The 19,298-nt window shown below is 23.4% G+C and overlaps 1 protein-coding gene across 2 annotated transcripts in view; it reads right to left on the bottom strand.

Moving 5' to 3' along the window:
• Window positions 1-3,209: 3,209 nt before the first annotated feature.
• The window catches only part of Dop2R (dopamine D2-like receptor), a 185,193-nt gene continuing 169,104 nt past the window's right edge, over window positions 3,210-19,298 (bottom strand). The window contains exons 5-7 of one of the 2 annotated variants that reach the window (XM_011496238.1): window positions 16,357-16,551; window positions 6,175-6,389; window positions 3,210-3,438 (exon numbers count right to left, since the gene is read on the bottom strand). In XM_011496238.1, coding sequence (XP_011494540.1) covers window positions 3,230-3,438; window positions 6,175-6,389; window positions 16,357-16,551 — 619 coding nt within the window. In that variant the 3' untranslated portion in view covers window positions 3,210-3,229. The remainder of the gene's footprint in view (window positions 3,439-6,174; window positions 6,390-16,356; window positions 16,552-19,298) is intronic. The other variant, XM_011496239.1, reaches the window with a different exon arrangement.

Below are 19,298 nucleotides of genomic sequence, written 5' to 3'. Positions count from 1 at the left end.
TTATGATTGATCTTCGTCAGACGAAAGATTTTTTACTTTTTACACTGCTTTTTCAATTAGTTTTGGAAACTTATTTTAAATACTTCTGTTTCTTTTTAATACTGTTCTATTAATAATATTGAAAATTCGGTTTGATATGTTTTGAAAATTCGGTAATTAGTAGTTTATGTATTTTATTAAACCATGTATATATTACATGCACATAAATTACAGGATTAACAGCAGTTTTTTTTTTCAATAAATAAATCCAAAGCTTTTAAATAGTATGTATAAGAAAGGTATGCGTAATTCAATAATTTAGCACAATGGAAACACTTTGTTTTTTACAAAATTTACATTTACATGAATATTCATATAATGTATCATATATATATATATATATATATATATATATATATACACCAACATTATGAAATATTTAATTATAATATAGAAATACATTGAATGCTGCCGAGACGTTCTTAATAAACGTATTTTTTTATTTTAACATTTTTACTTTACGGCTAATATAATTTTACTTATGTTATCGACCTGATTATATTTTCAAACAACTAGGAAGTAATCAACTCTATTGAGAATCTATTTAAATATTTATCATTGAAAGTTGAGTACTAAGTATGTGAGGGTGGCGAAACGTTGCATATTTATATCAAGACAGGAACTATGTTATACAACGAATTATGAAATTGCTTGTTAGATCACTTTTAATAAAACATGCAGAAATTATTTATAAATTAGACATTTTTTCATAATCCTTTGTATCAGTGACATACAACTTGGTTAGAACTTTTGATTTTGATCTTTTAATGGAATTTTTAATTATAATAGCTATCATTTGTCCAAATCACATCAAATAAAAACGGAGAAACTAAAAGTTTCAAAACTGAATACTCATAATCTGCTTAGTTTATGCATATATAAATCAGTTGACAAATTTCGATGAATAGAATTTAATGATTCAAAAATCAATTATTAATTCAATGAAATAAGAAGCTGGTTAAAATTCAACACCAATGGCATTTCGTAATCAATTTATTTAAATGGAGAAAATACTAAATCCATTATATTAGAAATATTAATAATAATATTGACAATGACATAAAATTTTAGGTATTTTTTTTTTTATAAGATTTATTTTTTATTTTAATAATACGTGTTAGACTTTTTGAAAATTAATAGTAGTTTTGTCTGCGGATATAATAAACTAATCCTTCTAAGTCCTTTAATATTAAATTAATTTGTTAAAAAACATACGATATAAATAGTAATGTTCAGTATACAAGATTATTCCAATTTTGTATGAAAAAAATATAGAAATTTGAATTATAAAAATTTATTTTATTTCAATTATAAACTATTACTTTAAACTTCTTTAAATTAACATGATTATTTGATACAAACAATTTAAACTGAAAATTTATTATTCGAGAGATAATTATTTATATGGAAAAAAAATATACATATAAATATAGAAAAACAACCTGAGTCAAGATAATTATTCGAAGCAATTAATAAACAAATTATAAGCAGGATAAGAGATATAATTGAAAAAGATACTTTTTGGACTTGAAATATTCTTTATCAATGAATGTTGACAAAATTCTAGAAGTTTTTTTATCTAATCATGAATAATAAAATTTTATAAAAATTAGCGTAATTGAAATATTTACCTTGCTTATTTAGTCTATTTGTAATATTACAGACACACGTAAGCGCGCACGCATACACACACACACACACACGCACGCACGCACGCACGCACGCACGCACGCACGCACGCACATAATACGATGCTATTAAATTATGATTTAAGTCAATCAATATGTTGATAAATTGCACCAACATCATAAATATGAAGTATATTTTTAATTTTTGAAATATTTCTGCTGTAACTAAATAATCATACTATGGAATGATATAAAAAAATCTGTTTCAATATTTCCGGATGTACTGTTATAATGTCATCATTGAAATTTTATTAAGGGAAATAGAATAATATTGTAACAAGTGAACAAAGAACTATATTATTAAATCTTAGATTTGTCTAATAATACTGCCCGGTAAGTAGTATTTATTTTTTCATGCGTACGTCAAATTTACAAATTCTGTACATAACAAACATTGTTTTGTAATCTAAACTTAAATTTGCATATAAATGCTTTTCACTTTATATATATGCATTCTTGTATATTATAATTTGATACTTTAACTGTATTGAAAAAATGGATTTTTCTTTCTCCCACTTTTTATTTCTTTTTAAAAAAAAGTCTAACTACTTTTCAGTCTCGTGACCTGAAATGAAAGAGTTTTCTAACTCTTTTCCTTTATTGAAATAGTAATCTCGATATGACAAAAGTAAATCGCGCGATGAAATAGTTTCCCTCCTTTCCAAGGACGGTTTTATTTTTACGTTGAAAACCTTGCATGTTATATCTATGTTTATTTTTAATTATTTTTAAAATTTTTTCAAAAGAGTCTAATTTCATTTATTTATTCAATTGCAGTTGATTAAATTACTTATTGAATTACTTATGTCGTCTAACTTCAATTCTTCTTCTATTTGATTAATAATTAATATACTTTTTATGTACATTTATGAAGATTATGAGATTTGTAATAATAATAATTTATAATGGCCATAAATCCTAATACTTTTTATGTGATAATTCATATATATTGTAATTCAATAAAGAAAACATCGGATAAGCATAAACAATTGTTTCATTATATTGAAAATATGTACAATAAAGAAAATTTAAGTTAAATTGTTTTAGACTTGTATATAAGTACAAGTGTTGCTGTTAAATACGAATAGAATACAATTTAATAAAGTGTATATTAAATGAAGTCAAATTAAGACTGAAATAAAATCATGATATATCAATGAGAGATAAATATTTCGATCGGAAAAATCTTATATATATAATCTACATATAATCATTGGTTTATAAAAGTATGTATATATAACATAATTATTAGTAATTATTTAAAACAATTAAAAAGATATTCATGACTATCAAAATAATTGCAGAAATTGAAGCATCTCAACATAAAGAAATATTTATAAACCTTAGTGAAGTTAATTTTAAATGCGATGATACTAATTATTGATATAAAAATGCTTTTTGCCGTTAATATAATTAATACATAATATGTTTATTATTATTGTTGTCAACGTCGATAATTTATTAACTTCATTTATCAGCATCAATAGTTGGAACGTCGATGCCTAAAAGCTGATGAGCTTACGGAAGGCTTTGCGGAATTCTGGATTGAAGAGAGTATAAATAACGGGGTTGACGAAGCTGTTCATGTAACCGAGCCAAGAAGTCGCAATAAATGCTGCAACACCAGGCTGGCAGTCCTTCTTCATCTTGGAGCATAAGGCATCCATGGTATTGCAAGTGAAGAATGGCACCCAGCAGATTAAAAATACGCCTTAAAATAAAAAATCTGTTAAATTCAAGTGAATAGTATCGTTAAAAAGGTGACAAAAAATAAAATCAATAGTTAAGAAATCATTTGTCTGAGAAATTTGAATTTCATACGATTTCCAGTACTAAATAAGGAAATTATTAATGTTGGGTTGCTTTGTAAGAGCGTTAAAATCTTTTAATAACCATAATAATATATAGATTTAAGAAATTTAAAAGGATATTCTGGAATAGATTTTACGTATTTATAAATTTTTACTAATATTTTACTAGACTAGTGAAATATGAATTGTATTCATGTATTATTGCATTCATGCAGAAATAATTTATAAGCATAAATATGTTCAGCAAATAAACTGTTCAATAATATTTTCTAAAAATAATATTGAGTGTATATTGAAATTTATTCTATAAATATTATGTAGTATTTCTACATATAATATATCTAAATATATATATATACATAATAAAAGTTCTCGTATAGTATAATTATTTAAATACAAATATTGCCATTTATTGTACAAAATGCTTTAGCCATATATTGGGAAAATTTTGTCATATTATTAACAAAGTCCAGTGCCTTAGGCATCTTAATTTATGATTATATTTTGATATTTTTGAGAAAATTAATTTGGAAATAATTAATTTTGAAAATTTTTTCAAATGAGAGTTATATTTTAAAGTAAGTATAATTATGTATTGAAATGTATCAGAGCACATTGTAAATATGATTTATAAGAAAATAAACAACTAAAATACTAATTATATATTTGTGAAAATGGAATGAAATACCTTTTTATATTTCATTATTTTAATTTCATGAAAAAATATTTTAAGCGTAATTATATGTGAAACTATTTAATTTATAATTATATTTTCAAATATGCTCTTAAATTTTTAAATTATCAATTCTATAATTTAATAAAGAAAAAGTGGAATTTAAAACATCATTTTTGAGAAATTCTTGAATTAAGTGAGTTTAAATTAATAACCGCGATATCTCATTAATACTGCGTATAAAAAATTACTGCAATATAAGGTATACTGCTACGTTATTTCACACAGTTGCTAAAAATGTTTATAATGAGTATATAGAAATTTTAAGGAAATTAGAGTTAACAAATTTAATATTTATTAACGTATATATATATACGAGACCAATTAAATTTTTTATCTTTTATATTGTCGAAATACCATAAGTGTTCGATTAATAAAAGTATAATTATTTATATAATACTTGCAATAGCTTTTTATTAATTATTAATAAAAGTTACAGTTCGATTATAAATAATGTAACTAACGCTCAGTTATAGTTATGTAAACAATAATAATATTTCCAAAAAATACAAGTTTTTATTTTCGATTATAAATTACTATATGTCATATATTGTTTTGTTATATAAAAACCGTATCTACTTACAACATTATTCACTACGATTGTTATTCAACTTTTCAGAATAATACGAATTATTATAGATATAATAATTCAATGAAATTAATTAAATATTTTCTAAATATCCATCTAAAAATATCTTGATATAACAGTACAAAATTATTTCTTCATATGTAATAATTATAAAATCTTAATAGACATTAATAAAGATCCAAATTAAGAGATCAGCATTCTTATATATATATATATATTGATGCATCATTGATATTTCTAATTATTTATATTCAGCGTAAATGTTATTACTTTCTGTATGTGATATAATCTATATAATATATTGATGTTCTTGTTCTATTTAGTAAATGGTGTATTCAAGTAATATAATATTTTAATAAAAATTGTTTATTTACAGTTAATCATGATATTTACGATTATATACTTTTTAAGTTGTATTTTGTAAGAAAATAATTATAAAAACAAACTTTAAAATTCTAAATGAATTAAAAATTAAAAAGCAAATTTAAATATAGAGAAATTTATAGAAAAATGGAAATATATGTGATTGCAATTTCAGAAATTGACTGCTATAATTTGCTACCGATAGTCGACAATGGAAAGTGATCAGTAAGATATTATGATGACATGATATAAAAAAAAAAAAAAAGAGAAATGGGAATCGAGTCTACATGGCTAAAAAGAATTTGAAATTAACCGTCTGCTTCGGCATTGATGACAAATTAAATTTTATACTGGATGAAGTCATATATATAACCAAATGTATTATTTTTCATTCTATGCATTAATACTATAACATTTTCAAATAGAAATAAAAAATAAATATTGAAATAAAATTATAATCATTGATATTAATATTCAATCAAGGACTTATTTTCGTCAATCACATTTGTGCATATAATCACTATGTTAATATTGACATTATGTACAATGATACCAAATTAAAAAAAAAAAAAAAAAAAAAAAACTAATAACTAAAAGTTGTTAACAAATTCAATATGAATTCATGATTTAATATTATTCGATTTTATCTGTGCCGTTCCTTTGCTTAAAAGAAACGACGTTACAATATTTGATTATTTATAATAGATTATTATCTACATACACATATTTATAATGTTCTATAAATTATTTCATCTTATTTCTTTTCTTATAATCTTAGATAGTGTAATATAGTACCACAATTTCAATACTTGATTTCTTCCCAATTTCTGTAGTACAAAATTCCTATTGACAGAAAAATTGAATAAAATTGAATAAGAAAGGCAAGTGGCAAAAATGGAAAAGGGAAGACAGATGAAACGTAGATAAAAAAAAAAGTTCGTTTTTACGTACCGAGAACAATGGCAAGGGTTTTGGTAGCCTTACGTTCCTTCCTAGCCGAGATTTTATCCCCTTTTTTCTTACTGGCCTTGTTAGCTTTCCGCAAGTTGAAACGGGAACCCGTTGACGATGATGTCTCCTGTTTGTGATCCTTCTTACTTATGTGTGTGCGTCCGATGCTCTCCCCACACATACTTCCAGTTGTTGGCGCGCTAGGGCTATTTGACCTGCCGATTCAATATATATCACGTGGCGTTAAAACTAGAGTAAATAGGATTGGACGCGTATTCTGGCCATCCAATAAATATAATTCGCTGTAAAAATATAATTGGCAGACGAATTTAAATTAACAATTAATTATAACAATTGATTAGATACTTAAATAGTATATTATAGATTCATCTTACAGTGCAAGTTTGCTTATTTATATTATTCGTTGAAATTATAAAAATGAAATTTAAAACGGAACATTTTTATTAATACAGAGAGGAGATAATACATAATTGACAATTAAAACTCGATATTGTATGGCCCATTTAAAATGCTCTATTTGAATTTTGACAGCTTTTTTTACATTTTTTGTATAATTTCAGTTTTATACATAAATTCTTAATTTATATTAATTAAAACATTACGTAAGTACATTATCGTGTTAATATAATTAAATTTTAAGAACGTTATATCATTATACTGGATGCTACACTAGATTATGTATTGATTAATTTCAATATTTTTATGAAAATTATTATAAAATAAAATTCACATAATATTTTAGATGTTCCTACAAAAAAAAAAAAAAATATATATATATATATATATATATATATACTTCTGATGGCACTTCAATTAGCTATATATAAATTATATAAATTAACATAGATATTGTAGTAACTTAAATTTAATACTTACTGGATATTTGTATTCATGGGGATGAATTTTATCAAAATTTTAGAAAAAATAATGAATCTTAGTGGTCTTTCGAATTTTACACTATGTTTAAACAATTATTATAGCTGAAGAAAAATTCTTATTTTTATATAATTAAAATCAAAAGTAAAAGATACTGTTTTTATGTAAGGTAAGCTTTATGTTAAGAGATTAAATTTCTTATATATTTTTAATCATAAGTGAATACAAAAATTAATATGTAGTACTTCAATATGAAAATGTTTAAATTAAACTAGTGGTAGTTACATAAATTCTTAGTTTAAAAATTCTTTTAAATAAAAAGTAATTCAAATAAATTTAATAAAAACGGAATATATAATTAAATTATATATATATATATATTTAATTATCATCTATAATTTAGGTTTTGACTAAATTAGTTTAACATATCGGTATTCACGATAGTGTTATATTATTAATATATATAAGAATTCAAATATTTACACACACTTTTGACTATTTATGATTGCGAAGAATTTAAACAATATATTAGACTTTATGAAAAATATCCTTCTTCATTATTATATTATTACACTTAAAATTCCAAATTATAATTTTTTAATTATAACGTAAAAAAATGAAAAAATTTATAATATATTTACAAAAGTTTTAATTTGCGTTATACATATCATAAGCATATAAAAAATCAATTTGATTAAACATAATATTAATATTTTTAATCTGTTTTAAAAAATTGGATAAATTACTGATAAAGTAGACTACAACTGATAATGAATACCGTCGAATTAAATAATATTATATTTCACTGAAAAAGAAGCCTTATTAATATTACAAGTTTCAGCCTATTTTTTTTATTTGTTCATTTAATAAAATTGTTCGTTTTAGGTCTGATTAATATCCTATATTTTCTATTCCTGAGCTTTAAAATATACACATTTCGTTAGTGATTGCTAATGTTATTGTAGTTATTATCAGGTGATCCATATTGACTATGCCTAGCAGATTAAAAATTAATGAAATAAAATATGAATATTAACAAAATTATCAATGTGATCCGATGAAATTTTGTAATTATTCATCAAGTATATGTTGATGGAATGATTGTTTAACCAATGTATGAACGTAATAAACATTGGACTTGGCCTCCAGCAATGAAGTTACCTGCCAAACTGATGTGGTAATAATGAGCCAATGTTTCTGATTTGTTTGATTTCCTGCTTATTCGCTCCATTGCCATACTTCTTAATATGCGAGGATATGGAAGAGATCCCTCTCGGTGGCGAGGAAGTTGAAGAAGAAGAACCTGAAGTTAATTTCGTGATTGCGTTCAGGTTTGAATTCTCGATGTCTCAACGGTGTCGGGAAGCATCGTACCACATGTTTCAGGGTTGTAACCCGAGTCTTTATGAGTTCTCGTAGTATTGAGCTGCGCTTGTGCCACAGCGCTCATACGACAACTGTGCAGTTGTAAAAAGGTTACTTCGTTTAACATTTTTTAACTGTTTCGACGACGGCATTTTTATCTAACCGATTTTTTTCTCTGTATATAGTTTCTATGAAACTAAATATAACAAAAAAATTATAGAAAAAAATATTTTTGAATGTGCAAATCAGTTAACAGATTTACAGTCATATCCGCCTTACATCAAGCTTATTGATAATAATGCAAAGATTTACTGCTATGTAACGCCATAAAAAATTAATTGCTAATAAAAATATTATGTATTTTACAGTTACGAAAGAAAAGTTTTATAATATATATCAGGCTATTGTTAAACTGTTGTTAAACTTACTATCCTACTGCATTTACAAAATATAGAAAATAAAATTAGCAATATTTTTATAATTAATATATCGTGTGATCTTGATTACAGATATCATAGATACGAAATTAAACGTTTTGTTATTAGTATTTTTTTATTTTTATATAAAGATATTTGGTCACTCATTAAAGAGTTTATTCGAAAATAACATACTTAATTTCGTATAAATTATAATCTACGTACTTATAATAAAAGAAAATCACTTTAGAAAACCATTTCATTTGTTTTGATAAAAACTACTATAATATGCGTATAAAAAAGTCGTCAATCGTTTGATTAAATGTATAAAACTTCATATACTAATTTTCTACTCAAATTTCTTTATAAGATATATATATATATATATATATATATATATATATATAATGTAGACCATCTTCTTATTCTTGTTAGTAGTCAGTTTTTACGGCCGCTTTGGCCAGTGTGAAGTAACCTGATTAACTTTCGACGTCTGAAGTTGCAGTTCTAGTGGAAATTCGAACAAACTTTTTACTTTCGCTTGAACATTTCGGATTACAGAATATCCGAATTATATTATTTGGGCGATTTTTTGTCACTATCTTGAGATTGGTTCCTTTATATATATATATATTAGGTCACTATTTTCTTTTGTTCTACAAAAATTGTCATGTAGATCTTCGGCTAACGTTCTGTTTCCCTATAACTTCCCTTCTAAACTACCTAGAAAAGTATCTTGTGTAAGATGCATAATAATATGTTCACATTCGTTTTTGTAATTACTAATATTAGTAAGGCAGAAATACTTTTCTTCTTCTTTGATAAATCATTGATATTTTAATTATTGTAGAAGTTTATCGCACAATACATGTTTTGTTATGAACATGTGAGATTTGAATACGTGTGCATGAATTCTGTAGTTATATAAACAAAAAATTATATAAATCAATATTGTTAGACTGATGATTAACTAATTTTTTCGTAAATAAAATTCTTTATATAAATGTCATTTTCTTATTCAAAACTTAAAAAATATCTCGTTCTATATTAATTATTATGATGTATTACTTATCAGTTTATTTACTATTAATTAATAAATATTGCTAAAATAATTAAATAAGTCCCCCATAATCTGCTAGAATAAGTGTAATATATTTTTTATAATAATTTCTTCATTTGACGTGATTATAATAAATTTCTATTTCATTTTTCAATGCAATCATATACATTTAACTTTAGTAAATGTTTGAAAAATGTATCTATTATTTTATCTAAATTAATTTCTCTAGAAATATTTTTAATCTTTAGTACTTGTATTTAAGATTTGCGGCCTTTATCTTGTTAAATGATAAAGTAATATTGTTATAGATATCAATATATAAATAGAAATATAATAAAATTAATTTTTTATAAATTTGTGAATAGCATGATACATAATTTTTAATTTACATATCATTTTATTGAAATTTGTGATATATTTAATGTAACTATATACATTCAGATATTTTATAATTTATTATTTTTTTTTTTATTAAGAAGTTGGAAGAAATTGAATGAGAAAATAATAAATTTCATGAATTTTATTTTTAAATTATATTAAAGGAGAAGATTATGATTTTTATTACAGCTGAACATTATGATACATGAAAGCATTTATGAGATTGGAAGCGTTTTACTTTATGACTTTTAATTTATGGCAGAAATCCAAAAATTTTCTGCAAAAATATAATAATATAATAGAATGGCAAATAATAGTAATCAAGATGTCTATTATAATTGCAGATAAATTTATCAATTTTTAAAATTTTATAAAAAATTAAATATAATGGGATAACATATGATTCGCCTATAGACAAATTTTTTTTTTTAACAAAATGTAGATTTTGTTAGTGTAATTTTGCGATTGTTAGTGGTTATCAAAGTTTAGTATAGATCTTTAAAATAAATAAAATAATTTATTTAAAATTTTATATAAAAATATAAATTGAAATAAAATGATATATTTCATTGTCGACTATAAATATAAATTACTACATTTTGAAGATAATATTTTTATCCTATCATAATATAAGATAATGATAGAAGATTTAAATAAAATAATAATGATAATCCATTTTTGTTTAAATTTCAATTTGAAATATAATTTTTCGATCTGTTAATTATATTCATGTTCTTACCGTTATAATTTTATTCCTAATTTCATTATATATTGAATCTATAACGTATGCTGAAAAATTTGTTTGTTGATTATTTTTTACTCAACTTTAAAAAAAACGAGCTTTAGAAAAAATTTATCTTCATCCTGGAATGAGTGAAATGAATAAAAAGGTGATTTGTAGAAAAAGTCAGTTTCAACAATTCTGAACAATGATAATGTTTTACGGAAAAGTGGAGAGAAGACCTTTTTCATCGCTCCATTTTCTATGAATGCAAGATTAATAGAACTACTTGATAATCGTCTGTTCCTTCATTCCTTCACCGGTTATTCCATTTGTTACTGCTGTTCTATTGAATGATGTTCGGTTGCACTTTTCGAGCCTAGATAGTCTCGAGTTTTCTCTTAAAAGCATCGCATTTTCTCCTTAAGAGACAAAATGAAAGAAAGAACGAAAGGGCGCATGACTTCTTCACATAAACACTGCAGCTGCAGTGCTTTATAAACACTTAACACATATTTGTATTAGCTATCTATACTTTTGAATATTTTCCATATTTCAATCGTATATCATTCCTACTTCTAACACATTTGTATTTATAACATACGCATAGATGTAGATCATTGCATTTTATCATTCAACATTAAATATTTTATATTAAAAGTAAGGTTATATACCTATAAAATAAACGAGAGCTCTTGTCACTTAGAATTTATTTGTCAAATATTACAAGAAATGTAACTTAAACTTTCTATCTAATTCAAATGAGACTTTTTTTATCACCCTAGTTAATGAAATTTAACTGTTGTAGCTTGAAGCAAGCATAGTAAATATTTGAATACGAAGAATATAATTAGAAAACTTTCTACTTTAATATATTGCGCCTGTTATTTGAAAATAATTTTGTACAAAAATACTGATAATTAGAACTCGAAAATTTTACGGAAAACACATCTTATTTTTATAATCATTTTATTCAACAATTAATTTAACATTATTCAATTAATTTACTTTCTCAAGTGATAATTTTATATTTCGTTTATTAAGATCATTTAAGTAGTGTATTGACATACTTCATTGGTAGTTGATTATCTTTCATGAATCCCAATAATAATAGATAATAATGTATTTATGTTATTATATTCTTTTTAGTTGAATCAATTATCTATTTTGTCTATTACAATATATGCGATTTATTTATTTATTAAATACATTAGTCTATTCTAATTACAAATATTTATTTATCCGTAGTTTATAATTTTAAAAATTATATTTTATTTATTTATAAAATCAATCAAGCTAAACAACAGTTTATTGAAATATAAATGTTTTAAGAAATGCTTTTTGATCTCTGAGTATTAAACTACTTAAAAATTTTTGTAAAATAGCATTACAATGTAATTAAAATAATAATGGATTATAATTATGAAGTTTTAAAAGTTAGATCATTTATTATTAGAATCTTGAAACAATTTTTCCAATGTATTATTATATTATTATAACTATAAATATATTAAATAATTTTGATGTAATATAAAAATTTTCTGTAAAAATAATACATAAATAAAAAAATTCTTAATGTCTATGAATAAATTAGCTCCATTGTAATAAAAGTTTTATAAAATAATATAGTCAAGTTTTCACTTAAATGAATCTAATTTTTTTTATAAATATAGTTTATTGAATTAATAACAATACCCTTGGAATTTTAGAAAATATTAATTTATAAAGTAAAATTTCATTATAAACTATAAAGATACTATTTATCGAGTTAAAATTGTCAATAATGTTAATAATATATTTGCTTACCATTAATTTCTTATTTTTAATAAAGTTTTATCAAAAAAAATAATAATTCTTTTTTCTAGATTATATTTCTCTTCATTATTACAATTTATTATTAATTATTTTTCTGTTCATTTTCTTGTTAACAAACTATTTTTATTTAAAATGTCTTGTCTCTATTTTATTTCTAATATTTTACAAAAATGTACAATTATAACTTCAAATGATTTATTTCGAATTTTTAGTGGAGTCTACATTTCCTTAATTCCTTTACAACTATTCTTTGAATTGTTTAAATTAATAAGCCATCTTTCTATTTTCACTAATAAAATGGTCAGAGCGTAAAAGCATTTTTCGTCAGAACAATGCAGATTCCCTTGAAAAAGTTTTATGAAAAAAGTGCAAAATTTTTCGCCTTCTAATATCTTCCTTGTGAAAAAAAAAGGTTGTAGAAAACCTGTAAATAAAGCTTTCCGCGTATATTATAGAAGATGTTTAAGAACAAAAAGCAATAAAAGATGAGGGCAGAAGATACAGAAATACATAGGCAACTAAAAATAATAGACAGTTAAATGTGAAAATATAAATAAAGGTAAGTGTAATGTAAAAGATGTAAATATTAATACGAAATAAGCTGATTTAAGTAACTATTTATGATCGTTTATATAAAATCGATACAAAATGGAAACTAGATATATCAATTGAAATGAAGTATTTTATAGAATTTTAATTCTATTATTAACGCAGATTCTGTTAGAAAATTACTATTCGCGAAATTATAATGCAAATATTTTAAAATTCTAAATAGAAATGTTGTAGTGAAGAAAATAGATATTTATCTTCTAAATATTTCTTACACTTGTAGACGTATGTGCTTCCGCGCTAGTGCGCTTACGTATGTGTATGACATCAACGTGCGTATGCACAAGTATGCAATTTGTATAATACAATATGCCATTGTGTTCACACGCGTGTGCATGTATTAATATACATTATGTGTTTCCACTTATGTGCTTGTTTGCGCGCTAGTTGAAGTATGCACATAAATGTATGCATACGCATTTGTACATACAAGCATGTAAATAAGCTCGTACGTGCGCGTGTGAATGCATCGATAGATAAATAGATATATTGATATTGATTTATTGATAATAAGCTACACGTATAAACCAGATGCGTAAGCAGAGCTAGAGAGAGAGAGAGAGAGAGAGAGAGAGAGAGAGAGAGAGAGAGAGGGGGGGAGAAAGAGTAAGTAAAAAAGGATAAGTGAAATTATATTCCAAATAAGAATACGAATAAAAGTTTCAACTTGCGACTAAGGTTATATCGATCCAGCTTTTTCTAACTCTTACAAAACGTACTTAAAATTTGTTATTACATACTATCCAGTTCTAGTTGCTTATAAGATATATTTTAACATATGTAGCATAGCCTTAAATATCATATGTATTATATATATTATTGTATATGTATTATTGTATATGATTATTAGATTCAATCAGATAATTTAAGGAAAATCTGAATCGTTATACCTCATTTTAATTATAATTATAAATTTTAATTACAATTATAAAGCTTCTATTAATCTAAATCATTAAATTAGGTATTAATTCATCAACAATTTTAGAATATTATTTTTTAATTTTAAAAAGGAACTTTAATCCCTGTGTTCATTATTTTTCTATATATAATGTATACGCTATACATACTATGTTATGTAGAATAAAATTTATTACATATTATATTATAACGATATGTAATATTTTCATACTAGTTTGTATTGAGATGATATTAATATGGATTGTATCATATATATTAAAATGATATTAATGAATTTTATCTATTAATATGAAGTAATTGACTCGAAATAAATTAATACATTTATTAATTGTAAAAAGTAATATAAATGGGATAAAGATTAATTAGAATTAAATTTATTTTATTATCTTTAAGTATGTACAGAATTTATGTTTAAATATTTTTTATTTTTTTTTTTTTAATTTTTAAGAGATTTTTTATCGAAGTCTAGAAAGATTACATTCATTTCCATTTTATATTTTTAAATATTTATTAATATATACTTTTTTAATTATACATTAAAATCTGTTTATCGATTTTTTTAATTTTTTTTATTTTTCTAATCAATGTATGTAATTTTTCACATAATTTTTTTCATATAAAAATGAAATGCAATATATGTACGCGTATAAAAAAATAATATATAATATATATAGAAAATTACGAATATGACATTATTTTATGATAATAATATAGTACTCATTTAAGAAATAATAGAACTGTAATGACTAAGCGTAAACATTTTGTTTTATGTCACATAAGCACATATGAAGTAAGATGGTAAACATTATTATTCCGTGTACTATCAGCTTTTTCAATATAAATAGAATAAATTAGTTTTCAGCTTCATTCAACAAAAGTTATTTAAAAATCAATGCATAGGATTTTACGTTACCATTAATACATTATTGTGAGTAAAGGTATTTATTTATAATTAAATTTTGACTAACTATTAATATTAATAGATAATTTATGTATTTTTAACTGCGCTTAAATAGCGTGTTGTGGAGAAAAGGAAATAGTTGATCTGTCGATAACTTAAAGTCACGTGTCAATTACTCTTCTAATTTATTTTTTTGCTACTCCAACTACGACAATTTGTCAGATTGCAGATACAGATAACGTGAATAGAAGAAATATAATATATGAGTTAAATGTTTTTTGGTAAAACGAGTAATATGATGAAGTATTAATTATTTGAACATACATATGTATTGCATATCATTCGCTTATTATTTCATACTTAAATATTAGGATGTTATAATTCATTTGCATAATATCTCATTGCTTAGGAGAGAAAAGTTTTGATAAAACCACGATCAAATTAGTAATTCAGCTATGGCGTGATTACATCATAATATCATACAAATTCTTGAAATTCCAACGAATTACTCCATTATGAAACAAAAGCTTATTTATTCCTTATTCAATTAAATAGTTTATTTTCAGCTGAAACGAATTTATTTATATTTTTGTTTCAATCAAATTAAATTAATTTATTTAAAAATTTATTTTAAAATTGAACAACAAAAAATAAAATAATAAAATTATATTTAACGTACAATGTTCTATATTAATCAATGTGATACTTAATCATTAATTTATTATATATGCTAAATTGTCAAATAGAGCTGTTTTAAATATGGTAATTCTATTATTTCCGCTATTTAAAATCTATAAATTAAAAAGATTTGATCGTAATAATATATTTCACGATATTGCTTAATTGTTAAATTTTATGAATAAAAATGAGTTCTGGAATCACCAATAAATTCAAATTATGAATTACAAAATTAATTTAATTCAACATTGCAATATAAACTACATTATATTTAACAATATAATTAACATATAATAACAAGATAATAACTTAACCATTATATCAAATAATCTTTTCTATTATAACAAATCTTTCTTTATTCTTCTAATCATTACAAAGAGATTAAATTTAATAGAGAGCATTAAAAATTTTTAATACTACTTACGCGGCTTCTTCCACAACGGTAGCGAGGAAAAACTCTGTGCTCTTGTCGTTTGATATGACAACAACGGGATCCAAGGGCGTTTCGTCTTCGTCTTCGTTGCTGCCAGATGCCGTGTTAGTCGGTTCCTCGATACCCGGAGCAACCAAGGCTGCAGCACCCAACGCCGTCTCCGCGAACCTTGCCACAGAATATCCACTACGTGTGATCTTAGTCAATTGTTGTTCTAAAAAGCTTCTACTATTTACACCACACTAGCTTTAAAATGAATTTCATTTCGTCTAGTATTATATTTAACGATTTTATTAACAAATATTATTGTACTTTTTTTTCTCATGCTTTATAAATGTCAAATATAAATACTAGTAAAAGTAAAATAGTGTAAATATAAATACTCACAAACTCCTGAAATACCGGATTTAATGTGACAAAATTAATTAATTAATTATTAATATAGTGATTCTTATATTGAATAGTATTCAAGATTTCGAGGTATATTTGTTATTAATGCGAATAAGAGTCGGAATTAAAATAAACTAATACAGAAAATGTCTGCTTTTGACTTTAAAGGAATGCTTTATAATATGATATGATAAGATGCAAATACATACTATTTTTACAATTAAATGACATGATATTATTTTAATCTGAAAGCAGATAAAATAACTTCAATAACATAGATATAAATAATTCAAAGCCAACATTAAATAATTACGTAAAAAACTGCTTGTATGCTCTACTATCTATTAAAATTGTTATTAAACCGATAAATTAGATATTTAGATTGTCTCATACAATCATTCTAATAATTTCATGAATAATCAATTATCAGGTTCATATTATTTAAAAAAGATTTTATTTTAAATATTTTCATTCAATTATAACTGACATTAGCATTTCAAATTAATTAACTATTTGATACCAAATTGAAACTCATAAAATATATTTATTTTCATTTAAAAATTTTAAATTAAGAATGACTGAGTATTATTAATGCATGTATTTGTAATTTTAAATATATTAATGATTCTTCGTTTAATTATTTCAGTGTAAAATAATTTTGAAAATTTGAAATTAAATTTTTAATTACATATTATTCTGTTCGTTAATATTGTTTCAACCTATTTAAAAAAAAACTATTTAAAATTTTTATATTAATAAAAAAAAAGTATTTTCAATGTAGTTAAGCTCTAACATTCAATACAAATGCATATTTATGGTTTACATAAAAATTAAAAAAAAAATATTATAAACATCATTATATGTTATATGAAGTTTCTGACTTTATTAATTGTTCAATAATCAATTAGAATACGATTAAATCCAAGTATTACCTCGAAGATTCTCCTACCACGCGTCAACGAAAGCCATGAAATAAGTTTATTTGCCGGAATAACGTTAACGAGTTAACATATAATTTAAAAATTCCAAAATTATGAGCATTGGAGGCTGATGGAATGAAAGATACAGGTAGAAAAATATTGACTTTTAATTATAACTGAAATTACTATTTAGTAACGGAGCTATTAAACTATAACTTACAGTGACCTACGTGGTGCATCACATATATTTATCAAACTAATTTATACAGCTACATGTATGAAAATAGATAATGGGATTATAATTGCACTTGAATAGAGTATGATTATAAACCCTAAACTAGTATGAAGCTCTGCATGACTTATAATGTCGAATATATTTAACTACTTGATGGTAAAGTATTTGTCGGTAGAGCAATCATAAAAATATAATTTTGACTAATTCAATAAATAGCCACAATATTATTATTTTTTTATAAATTTAAAAGGTTAGAATTCTTTTATTATTCTTATTTTATTTATTGTAGAGGATAATGTTTCAATAAGACAACGGTGTGCCCTGTTATGTAGAAAACATATAAATAAAATTAAAAATAAATATAATCATTTGAAATGAAATCACAGTGTACTATCACTTTTTATAGTATAACCAACTTGAAAACAGTAAAAGAAATATTAGTCAGTATTAAATAAATTGAGACATTTTAATTTTAAACATAAACATTTCAACATAAATACTAATATTTACTAATATTAATAGAACAAGAACATACTTTGTTTCGAAATTATTAATTTGTATGAAAAGAAACTTCTATTCGTGTTATGTAAAAATTATATATACACTAAAAAAAAAAAATTAATGCAACAAAATACAAGTTCTTTGCAGTATAATTACCTTCGTTTTTTTAACAATAAGTTTCATAAAGATTTTAAGAAATGTTTATGAAAAGAACTGTTTATAAATAAAATAGGCGAAAAAAAATCAATTGTAAAAGAACAGAGACGCGAAATACTTTTCATAAAATTACTATTTCGTAATTTTACTTTTCGTAAAATTACTTTTCATATAACAACGGGCAAATTTTTTCATTTTCATCATTAATTACATACACAGATACAATAATAGTAATTAATTTTTCTATTTTCTTTTGTGTACAGAGTATAAAGTTTATAAAGTCAAGTAAATCAGTTCAAGTTCAAGGAATAATAATAGTATTTCTGTTTAAATAAGCGCGCGCGTGTGTTTGTTCGTGTCAGGAGTGAATGCAGACCCATTTTTAATAAGATTCCAAAAATTTCAGATGCAAAGTAGTCAAATAATTTTGTTTCGTAGATACAGTACTTAAGGCATATATACGTATATGGGTTAGACGCAAATATGAAATAAAAACATAATAATTTTTGTACTTATAAGAACGACTATGAGGAATAATACAGACATAATACAAAAATTGTAATGATAATTCACTCTTATTTCTCAAAGGAAATCAATAGGAGACAGAGTAACTTCATCAAATTGTAAAAGATTTCTCAGAACTGTAAGGTCATCATGTTCTATGTTAAAATGTGATTGCTAAGAAAACTTGACCTAAACTGGTCGAAGAAGGTTAGACTGATCATTAAGAG

This window comes from Ceratosolen solmsi, unplaced genomic scaffold (assembly GCF_000503995.2).
Source record: "Ceratosolen solmsi marchali unplaced genomic scaffold, CerSol_1.0 scaffold29, whole genome shotgun sequence".
Classification (NCBI taxonomy): domain Eukaryota; kingdom Metazoa; phylum Arthropoda; class Insecta; order Hymenoptera; family Agaonidae; genus Ceratosolen; species Ceratosolen solmsi.
Note: the sequence above shows the minus strand (reverse complement) of the source record. Positions and strands in the feature narration are given on the sequence as shown.